This window comes from Haliotis rubra, unplaced genomic scaffold, assembly GCF_003918875.1.
Source record: "Haliotis rubra isolate DU_JTF1 unplaced genomic scaffold, ASM391887v1 Scf29, whole genome shotgun sequence".
NCBI classification, from domain to species: domain Eukaryota; kingdom Metazoa; phylum Mollusca; class Gastropoda; order Lepetellida; family Haliotidae; genus Haliotis; species Haliotis rubra.
The window spans coordinates 1912864-1925093 of record NW_025766957.1 but is presented as its reverse complement, the minus strand read 5'-3'; the positions used below and the strand labels follow the sequence as shown (position 1 = coordinate 1925093).

The 12230-nt window shown below is 33.4% G+C and overlaps 1 protein-coding gene across 3 annotated transcripts in view; it reads left to right on the top strand.

The window, feature by feature from the left end:
- LOC124281816 (cytosolic carboxypeptidase 2-like) overlaps positions 1 to 12230 on the top strand; it is a 95567-nt gene that overhangs the window by 71321 nt on the left and 12016 nt on the right. For all 3 annotated transcript variants that reach the window (XM_046717809.1, XM_046717810.1, XM_046717811.1), the window contains 5 exons: positions 3519 to 3545; positions 6106 to 6237; positions 8217 to 8321; positions 11036 to 11089; positions 11994 to 12124. In XM_046717809.1, coding sequence (XP_046573765.1) covers positions 3519 to 3545; positions 6106 to 6237; positions 8217 to 8321; positions 11036 to 11089; positions 11994 to 12124 — 449 coding nt within the window. The remainder of the gene's footprint in view (positions 1 to 3518; positions 3546 to 6105; positions 6238 to 8216; positions 8322 to 11035; positions 11090 to 11993; positions 12125 to 12230) is intronic.

Here is a 12230-nt window from a genome sequence, read left to right as displayed (position 1 = left end):
AGGTACATTAGCATCAGTAGACAATACTCTCTCCTCCATAATATATTGTTAGTTGTTATCACTGCTCTGTCATAGGAACCAATGGAATGGCATAACATTAGTTTTTATCCCTGTCGTCATGGGAACCATAGAATTAGATGAGATGTTATCTCAGTTGCAATGGGAACAGTGGGGTTTGATAAGATGTTATCCCATTTGTCATGGGAACAGTAGGATTACCTAACATTAGTTGTTATCCCTGACCTGTCATGGGAATATAATCATAACATTATTTGTTATCTCTGCTATCTTGAGGACACAAGGATATCGTAACATTGGTTGCCATGATTCCCGTATCATTGAGTAACATTGAGTGCTTGATTCCCGTATCATTGAGAACTACAGGATGGCATAACATTACTTGTTATCTTTTCTTTCATGATAACAATAGGTTGATATAGCATTAGTTTTTATGCCTGTTGTCATGGGAACGAAAGGATGGCATAACATTACTTGTTATGTTCTCTTTCATGATAACAATAGGATGATATAACATTAGTTGTTATCAATACTGTGTAATGGAGACAGTAGGATGATATAACATTAGTTGATATCAATACCATGTAATGGAGACAGTAGGATGATATAACATTAGTTGATATCAATACCATGTAATGGAGACAGTAGGATGATATAACATTAGTTGTTATCAATACCATGTAATGTGAACAGAAGGATGACATAACATTAGTTGTTATCAATACCATGTAATGGAGACAGTAGGATGATATAACATTAGTTGTTATCAATACCATGTATACCAATACCATGTAATGGAGACAGTAGGATGACATAACATTAGTTGTTATCAATACCATGTAATGGAGACAGTAGGATGATATAACATTAGTTGTTATCAATACCATGTAATGGAGACAGTAGGATGATATAACATTAGTTGTTATCAATACCATGTAATGGAGACAGTAGGATGATATAACATTAGTTGTTATCAATACCATGTAATGGAGACAGTTGATATAACATTAGTTGTTATCAATACCATGTAATGTGAACAGAAGGATGACATAACATTAGTTGTTATCAATACCATGTAATGGAGACAGAAGGATGATATAACATTAGTTGTTATCAATACCATGTAATGGAGAACAGATAGGATGATATAACATTAGTTGTTATCAATACCATGTAATGGAGACAGTAGGATGATATAACATTAGTTGTTATCAATACCATGTAATGGAGTCAGTTATATAAGGATGATATAACATTAGTTGTTATCAATACCATGTAATGGAGTCAGTTATATAAGGATGATATAACATTAGTTGTTATCAATACCATGTAATGGAGACAGTAGGATGATATAACATTAGTTGTTATCAATACCATGTAATGGAGACAGTAGGATGATATAACATTAGTTGTTATCAATACCATGTAATGGAATGGATGATATAACATTAGATCAATACCATGTAATGGAGACAGTAGGATGATATAACATAACATTAGTTGTTATCAATACCATGTAATGGATGAATAACATTAGTTGTTAGTAATGGATAGGATGATATAACATTAGTTGTTATCAATATAGGATGATATTAGTTGTTATCAATACCATGTAATGGAGACAGTAGGATGATATAACATTAGTTGTTATCAATACCATGTAATGGAGACAGTAGGATGATATAACATTAGTTGTTATCAATACCATGTAATGAGACAGAATATATAACATTAGTTGTTATCAATACCATGTAATGGAGACAGAAGGATGATATAACATTAGTTGTTATCAATACCATGTAATGGAGACAGTAGGATGATATAACATTAGTTGTTATCAATACCATGTAATGATGACATAACATTAGTTGATTAACATTAGTTGTTAAATACCATGTAATGTGAGACAGTTGTTATAGGATGATATAACATTAGTTGTTATCAATACCATGTAATGGAGACAGTAGGATGATATAACATTAGTTGTTATCAATACCATGTAATGTGAACAGAAGGATGACATAACATTAGTTGTTATCAATACCATGTAATGGAGACAGTAGGATGATATAACATTAGTTGTTATCAATACCATGTAATGGAGACAGTAGGATGATATAACATTAGTTGTTATCAATACCATGTAATGGAGACAGTAGGATGATATAACATTAGTTGTTATCAATACCATGTAATGTGAACAGAAGGATGATATAACATTAGTTGTTATCAATACCATGTAATGGAGACAGTAGGATGATATAACATTAGTTGTTATCAATACCATGTAATGTGAACAGAAGGATGACATAACATTAGTTGTTTTCCTTTCTGACATGGGAACAATATGACAGTGTAAGATTACTTTTTTTTCCTTTCTGTCGAATGAACAATGGGATATAACATAAGTTGTTATCACTGCTCCATTGTGTGAACATTAAGATGTCCTAATATTTATTCTGATCATCTCCAGTATAATTATCTGAAACTTTTGATTATTTTATCATAGTTCTAGAAAAGCAAGAGACACGCACTTATTGAACTAACTGGTTAATAATAAACTTCATTGCATAATTACATTCTTCCATTCTGCTTCCCTAACCATGTTAACCAATTCCACACAGACAAGTAGTAGTGACTCTGTGTCTTTCTTCTTCCTGCCATGCTATTATAAGGACCTTTGTTATGAGTAGAAATAAAACATATTTATGAATAATTTTTAAAAAAGAAAGAATGCATATCTGTGAAAAATGGATTTCATTTATAAATTGGCCTTATGTCATGTTTGATAGACCCGTGAAGAACAGGTATGCATCTGTTCCTCAACCAACCCATGAAGAAACTTGTTCATGTAATTTAGTTTATCTTATGTTATGGCTATATAGGGTGGTACACATGAAGTGATCTTCAGAAACCCATGCTTGTTGTAAGAGGCGACTAACGGGATCGGGAGGTCAGGCTCACTGACTTGGTTGACACATGTCATCGTATCCCAATTGCATAGATCGATACTCATGCTGTTGATCACTGGATTGTCTGGTCCAGACTCGATTATTTACAGACCGCCTCCATATAGCTGTAAATGTAATATTGATGAGTGCGGCATAAAATTAATCTCAATCAATCATGTTTGATAGGTGTTGAAATACTGACAAGCACAGCACACAAAAACATTCGCTGTGACCTCCCCTCGGAATGGGCAGTTAGATAGCCTTGCAGTATTGGATTATCACACTGAATCCCTATATAGCGAGAACATGTCAAGCCCATACCCATGTTCATGGGTTTCATCAAAGTGATAAACTTTTGAGACCAACATCACTTCAGATTTTCCTACTAATGACCTGCTGTGATATAACTGGAATACTGTTCAAAGCAGCATTAAATCCTAACTCACTATCTATCACACCCCTTCAGTAATATTTCCAGTGAAATATGACATTTCCTTGCCTCTGTGAATGTGCACTGAAACTAATTTTGATTTACATTTTCACTCACAGTTTTTGTGAAACTGGATCCAAAGAGAGGTATTTTGTTGACCTGGTCATTTTGCTCTTGACCAGCATCATAGCATCTTAATCTTGACAATAGCATCGTTTACTGTTTCTTTATATCTCAATCATTTCCTTCATAGATATCATAATCAAAATACATCATGGTTTTTCGTAGACTATGTTCATCCATCACTTATGAATACTGTAGTAGTGACTTTCATGCAAATTAAAGGATGCTATAAGTATTTTAATTTAAGTCAAATAAACCATTCTCTGTACATGAACTTGTATGATAGTACCATTGCCTGATATGAAAGCTGTTTTGGCCTCAATGCTTATTGAACACAACCTGTGAAGATCCGGGTTAGAATTGATCTTCAGTAACCCATGACTGTCGTAACAGGCAGCTAATGGGATCAGGTGTTCCGGCTTGCTGGCTTTGTTGGGCACGTCATCGTATCCCAATTGCCTACACCGATGCTTATGATGTTGATCACTGGATTGTCTGTTCCAGACTCGATTATTTGTAGACAGCTGCCATATAGCTGGAATATTGCTGAGTGCGGCATTAAACAACAAACAATGCTTACTGAACAAGAAATATTGTCATTTGTGCTATGTACCATGAGAACTCATTGGTTTAGTCTTCCAGTTGGTTGAAACAGGCTGTTTGATTTGTTAACAGTGGCTGCTTTACTGATAAAGGAGTATGTATTTACAGGTGATGGAAGAACATAGTGCACCAATGATGTATTAATGATGGGATATCATATCAGTCTGCATATTAGTTGAAATGTCCTAGACATCATCTTTGTAGGACATCAGCATGAATGAAACGTAGCAAATAAATTTTGCTAATATTAGTCTCTTTCGTCAGGAATTGGGAAACTTAAACAAACTTCTATTTTAAATATACAAAACATTGTTCAACCAGTGTATAGTTCATTGTAAACAATGAGTAATAAATGAAAAATACATTTTGATAAATATGTCCTAACTTTAACCAATTCTCCTGTTCATACTAATCAAATCAGAATTAAAGCAACTTCACAACATTCAGTCAGATAAGTGCATGTGCACACATCTTTTACCCAAGTTTGAAGAAATATTTTCTTCTCTTGCATTTCTTTTTCCTTTCACTGAATATTGAGAGGTGTTGGGTTTTATGTCACAATCTTCAGACCAACAGTTCATTCAAGTTTTGTAAATGTTCTCTTCTTTTGGTGATGGAAGTCTTTATATCCTGATCGGGTTTTGAAATTTTAGTTTTCTTCTTTCCTTTTCACTTTGCATAGTCAATAGTGCAGAAGCTCTTGTTGCCTGATGGCTTTACAAAATACCATTTCCGTGGTATTGTAGATATCAGTTGTTATCCATGACAGCTCAGCACCATGGCCAATGGCATAATGTTGAACTATTACACCAAAGATGATTCAATTTGATGAGAGTCATATAAAATGATATATATAACCATCTGATAATTCTGTACACTGTAAACAGACAAAGGGTCAATAGAATGTCTAGTGAGTTTCGAGTGAAGAGATGTGAGTGGTATGGTGAAGTATGGATGTTTGTGGTTTAGTTCTGTGGTGTGAACTACAGCCATTATTACTCTCGGTTGGTAATTGCCCCTTTTGTTATCTTTTAGTAAACTGAAATATCATAGACTTGCTTCTAACAAGAACTTCAGCTCAGTCTTCCTGCTGATTAAAAAGTTCACTGACATGACCTCCCATGGAGGGTTTGAGTGGGAACAGAAAGTGTGGGAGCCAAATAGTTTCAGTCTATGGACTGTCATAATTCTAGTGATTTATGAGCTCCATTTGTTAATCAAAATCACAATGTAAATTCACTCTTTCATGATTACATATCTTTGTGATGAAATGTCCCAAAGAAGTGATAAAATAAGATTAAATTACTGCAGTAGTAATTACATAAAGTGTTATTCATATATATATTCACATAACAATGTTATGTTATTTAAGTGGCATGTTCCGGTACTTGGTTGGTTGGTTTGGATTTGGGATTTCCTTAGCTGTCCCTGTAATCATGAAGATCTAGACTTTAATGTGTGTTTTTGTTGATTTATATTTTGGTCCCAAAATGTATGGCTGAAAATATGAGCTTATATATGCAGACTGATGAATATACCTTACATATTATAAGTTCTGCTACAATTTGTGTTTGTATGAAGTAAACAAGAAAATACAATATCGTGATGGATACTTGATTAGGTGACATGTTGTGGGACAAATATTCTGAAATACTGAACAATATTACTACATCAGTTTGTTATGTAGTATACTGTTGTATGTCCCTGTCAGCTGTTTAGACTCTATGCGTTACCTTTTGCAGCTTCCATTCTGTTGCTTTATCAGCATTGTGAAGTTGTTATTTCTTGAATCTGAATAAAACCTAATAGGAGGTTATGCCCAAATACTTAAATACTTTTTAAAATAATTTCAATTTTTACTTATTCATAATGGGGAAACAGCTCTAAAATGTGACAGAAGGTAGTGATAGAGTTATCTTCCCCTGCTCTGTCTGACCTTGCCCTTCATAGCTCTGAGTGTGCCAGTCTGTTCTTTGACAGTTCCTCATTTCCGCTATTCTGGCAACAAACACATCCCCGGCAACCTCCCCTTCAGTCTGGAGGGGCTGTGTCCGCACCATGAACAAACTTTCGCAGCCCAGTACGTTGCACATCAGTTGCAAGGGACAGGAGGTAAACCATTTTGTCCCTCACCAATTAACCACAGTTTGTTTGAGAAAGTGGGCTGTTGGTTTGTGTGAACTTCACATATTTTTGTTGCACCTTTGGTAATGGTTGTTCCGTCTGGTGCAGGGTTAGTTATGTATGTAATTGATGTTTGTCAGTGATGTGTTTTATGTTATTTTTATTAAATATTACTTTTTTCGTTGTTTTTTCTTTGGAGAGCTCTTTGTTTGAGGGGGCAGTGTGTTATGGGCCTTTTTTGCACCATAGATCTGAATAATATAAGAATTATGTAAAATATTTACAAAAATATATATTTTTCCTTATCAATATCAATTTTACATAAAAAACTACATTTTCCAGGAAATCTTTGTCAAATATTTGAACACAGACAGTCCTTGATTTCGGAAGGAAATGTAGGACAGGGCAAATACAGTTGTCCTGAGTTTATGTATTTGCTCAATGTTGTTCTGTTAAAGTTTGAAAGATCATTCCTTTTTTTGGTCATTTTAGCCGTATTTCTGTACTTAACATAAAATATTAAGTGCATATTTTGCCAATGGAACACTAATAAGCTCCATGAACGTGGCCAATATGTTTCATCTGTAAAACTGTCAACAATTACCTAAAGTTAAAGAACTGATATCTCAAATGGTATAAAAGGGGCCCTCATTATCATACCTCAACCTTTTTCAAATGATGCCAAAAATAATAATTCATTCAACTTTAATAAACTGTAAAATTTTGTTTGTTATATTTGGTCCAGAGTGATGAAATCACTGAACTATCACAAAAATTCTATTCAAATCATTTAATATTCCATCACTTGATGCATTTTTAACATACAAGTCAATTTTGAACCCTGTTAATGATGTGATGTTCAAACAAGCACTGATCACTTCTTGTCCAGCACAGCACTTACGTTTATATCAGAGGCTTATGGTTTTGGAATGGTGTAGGGAGCTTTGGTGTCATGTTAGGCTTGCACGCTTTGCCTGCTTGAGTTTTTCATGTTTTTTGTAGTTTAAGTAGTAGTTTATCTAACATTGGTTGGTCATTATTTTTAGATATATACTTAGTACTGATTTAGATGAAACATTGTACTTTTATTTGTATTATTTTTCCTTGTTTAAATTGTTTTGCAGGCCATGTGTTGTTGTTTTGGGTTTGTTTTGCTTCTCTTTTGGTTTCAACGGGTTCCTACAGTTGTTCATTTTGTTTGTTAATGATTTTATTGTTGTAATAGATCATGGTGGAGAGTTATTTTATCACATGTTTTAGATAAATGCATTTGTATATTTTTGAATTTTGAATTTTGTTTCATTTTCATTGCACAATAATATAATCTCTTAAGTATGATCATAGTCATATAAAAAGAACTAACATTTTGTTTTCTAGGATATTCTGATTGTTTATGATTCTGATTTATAAAAAAAACTACACCAGTTTGCTGCATGTCATGTTTGCATTAAGCAAAAAGAAAAAAATAAGTTTTTGAACCTTATGTGAAAGAATGTTGACCTTTAATATCTTGTGCTCCAGAATTTCCTATTCATCCTTTGCAGAAAATAAATACTTTTTGAAAGAACAAATGCAGTTCATCTCTCTGCCCCATCAGTGATTCAACAAAATATTTTAGATTACTTGAAATTCAGAATTTTAAAACTTGCAATGATTTTGTTCACAATGGCAGTGAAAATTGAAAGTGTGTGAGCTTTTATTAAACTGAGAAGATGTCCATTATCCAGCTTCATGCAACATGAACAGAAATGTGACACACATTAGTGCCCTGGTCCAATGCTGTGTACTGAATAGACCGTAATAACAGAAAACAAATAAAATTAAAATAAGGAGCAAACTGTTACATTATAAATGGAATCTCTACACAATTATAATACATGTATTAGGTCAGCTTTCTTTCACATACTATTAGTTATGTTTTTTATTGGGTTTTTTTTTTTCATTGCTATCCACAATTTCACATATAGCTCACGACGGGGTGAAAAAAGACCTTCGAGGTGGTAAACTTAGGAAAATCAGGGATAAGCAACAGCAAGATAAGGACCTGGCACCTTCATCTGAACCTCCGTCAGGTAGCCTTGACCTCTTGACCTTGACCCTCATCCTTGACCTGTCAATGTGGATCTAGGGTTTCACCTTTGTAAACCCCTTTACCTCAATTAAATTTTGTTGTATCTGTGACTAGAAATTGTTTTTAAATGATTTCTTGTCATAACTTAGCTGTTCTGAGTAGTAATAATGATCTGTCACTTGTGTAACTCTGTCAGAGTTTTTTAACCTTTTGTGTGAGCTGTTCCTTAAAGATTTCAATATAGAGACAATCAATTGCTTATTGAGACAACCTTTATGCCTATTACTTGGATCATAGGTTTTTGTTGCTGGCTTCCTGCAATGAGAAAATTATTTCAGTAATTTTGTAAGTTAAAATTGAGTAGAAGTTTTGTGAGGAATGTTTCTTTGACTTTTTATAGTTGACTAGTCTGTTCTATGTATTTATAAAAAGCAAAACAAAACAGCATATTTCATGTCATTCCTCTGAAAATTTGCAATAAAAATCCTCATGTATTTATGCAATATTGATTGGGAATTAACTTTTCATGTCAACATTATATAAACATTTAATTCTGTGGGGCTGTTCAGTCCCTATCCATGATCCAAGTAATGAACTGTTAATACTGGATAGATACCCACGTGGTATTGACATCTGAAATGTTTTTCTTTATGTTTGTCATTTTTGTGTGTTGGATCTATAAATTCCTCAATTAATTCCCCTGACGTTGTCAATATAGGTGGATATCTAGTCAGTAGCTAACAAGCTGTTAGGGCTTATAACATTACATCTTCTTACCTTAACCAGTGCTTCATTCGTGCACACCAAAACCTTGTTAATCCAGACAGTTAACTTCCAGAACAGAGTGTCAGCGAACTTGATTCTGTCAAACAGTTTAAGTTATGGGATTATGGACTTTTACACAAAGTGCTCCCTATTTTATGACACGAGGAAGGTAGGAATCAATGGACTATATATATGACAATGTACTTTTAGTACATTGTAAATGTGTCTATTTCCTGTAGTAAGATTGTAGTGGAAGATTTTTAGGGATGTAAATATAGCTTTTAATTCCACAATTTTATTCTTAAGGTGTTCCATAAGTTTCAACATCTGCCATGATAAAACAATTTCTTCAAGATCAGTAAATAATGTTATGTTTTATTCTCCTTACCTTTACTCTCAAAACAAGTATCAATTGGTTGAAACCAATATGATTTAGAGCTGTATTTGTACTAGGTCTGGATTAACAAGGTTTGGTCTATGTGGTATTTGGGATCTAGCTTGTTTGTGAAGTATTCTACACTTAAATTAAACTGTTTTCTTGGCTATTTGTGCTATAATTTTAGCCTTATCTCATAAAATCATTCAGTGTACATTAACACACACATATATCGTAGAAAAGTCTACAGCCTAACATGTCCACTTCTGATAGTATCATAAGAAAGTTATCAATGCTACTCTTTCTTCTTGCAAAAGCTAACTAATAATGACAATGTCTAATATCTAACTATTTCACCTTTACTCAGAGTAGATGGGTTTGGTGACAATCACACTAGCAAAATACATTGAACTGCCTTAAACATTGGAAAAATGGCTTGGAATATGATCTAATCTCTAGTCTTCTAACACAAGAAAGTATTTTAGTGTAAAACAGACAAATAAGATAGTATCACTTGTGTTGAAAATGTCATCTGAATGATGACTTGGTAAGTCTATAGACTGTACCAACCCTGTGATTCCTTTTTTAATTGAGTTATATGCAGTTTATCAACAGCATCATATATATTCATAGACAAATACGACAACCACCATCAACCTAAAAGTATGAAGGCGAGGGGAAATGGGATTTGACGTCATGGTCAACGTTATTGTACTTACCAGCATACAGCAATGTGCAGGCAAATAATATTACTCATCAATACAAAATTATGGTTTTATCTGTTATCTTTTCGGGGTGTTTTAAGTCCTCAAATAACACCTGCTCAGAGAGAGATTGTAAAATATCTAAATTGTGTCAATGTTTTCATGGAAATATTATGAACATGTTTCATGTATTGTTTCAATGTGAATATGTTTTCAAAATTGGTAATTTCTTATCTGCTATCTTCAAACAAATGCAGCTTTGAGGATGGCCATTTTGAAAAAATATGAATATTAATATTCCTGTTGCTTGCCTCTAATTAATGCTGGTTTTATGTAATAGTTCCAGTGACTTTTATGTGTGTGATTTAGAAATCATTTGTAGCACTTTTGTTTGAATTTTATAATATTTTATAAGTAATATCTTAATACTTGTAATTCATTATTTACTGAAAAAGATATGTCATTTTGTTTTGAGATGGCAGAATTGATTACCCGTGAATACACTGTGTTTGTAGATGTTTCTCTCATTTATTAGATGTACAAGGTGATTCATAAGTAATTATGTGTATTAAAATTGTTAACAATATTTACACTATTTGTGTTTAATATACACAAGGGATTTTCTGCCTCTATCATTTCATGACTAATTTTTCAATCCATCAAAACTGAAATGTTTTTAAGTCTTATCCTTTTATAAGGTTGGAACAAGAATATCACTTTGGAATGCATTTCAAAGTTTGTAGTTCCCTCTTCACAAAAAATTATAATTTAAACATAAAATTGGAATGTGTTCATTGTGCAGAAGATCTCAGCGTTTTGTTTGTCGCACATTTTGTTGTTGCAGCTGTGTTTTGTTTTACACTGTTCTAGGCAATTCCTACTTTAAGATTTGGAAGTTATTCTCTCGGCGGAGTACAGATGAGCGTAAGACTTACACCAAATTCCTGGCCCATCTCCCAGACTAACAAAAATACTATTCTCCTACTAACCCATGTCAGCTTATTGAAAGTAGTACCGGTATATAATGGTCAAAATATAATGGATGTTCATTTTTCAGATTGAATGTTATTTCTTTAGTTTGAATGGTAGAATGTTTTACTTTGTTTTAGGATGATTATTTTCAATGAATTATCATTATTAATTTAAAGCTTAGTATTTTAGTCTCAACATCTTTTCTAATATTTCCTCTAAATGTGTTATATTTCTTAATCGACTTCAGTAATAAATGTTGTAACTTTTATAGATGTGATGACTAACTTTCAAACAAGTTGATTATGGTTGTGTATGTTGGAGAAGTGATGAGGAAGATAATTTTACTTCTTTATCATGAAAAAAGGTTCATACAGTCACAGACAGGTATTTGAACTAAAACAACGTGAAATTTATGGGGTTATGATTATATATTTTCTGCAAAGATAATACTCATCTGGAGTTCTGGAGATATTTTCAGCAATAAAATATTGAGGGCTTGGCACTTACATTTCAATTCCAATCAGTAATCACAATTGTCCAACGTAATGTGTACACATTCATTTATGGTCAGTGCCAAAAACTACCAGCTCAAATTTGTCAGTTTACATTCTTCAATAGATGTGAATATATGGATATATTTACTAAGCTTATTATAAGACTGTAAGAAGTTTTCCTAGATCTTGGATTTCGATAAGTACCACAACATACAGACCACGTTAATAACAGCTGCAGAGTGTCATTAATGTTACATGTGCATAGAAAAATGTGGGTGACATTTTCAATTCATTGTAACAAGATATAGGAGTGTATTGATGTAGCACTGAGTGTGTAGATGCTGATGTTGTACATGTTACAGCTGAGGTGACTGTGGAGGACTACCTCAAGTCCCGCCAGAGTAACGTACCCCCGCTGGACAGGCGGCAGATGCCACGCCACCTGGTGGAGGTTTCAGCAGCACAGCAACGACAACAGGATATGCTACAGAAGGTGGGTGTTAGTCTCGTCTGAGGTCAACACATCCACAATTTTCCAACATAGCCAGTCTCCATTTTATAATGATAGATGACGGATTTATCTACACTAAACTACAACT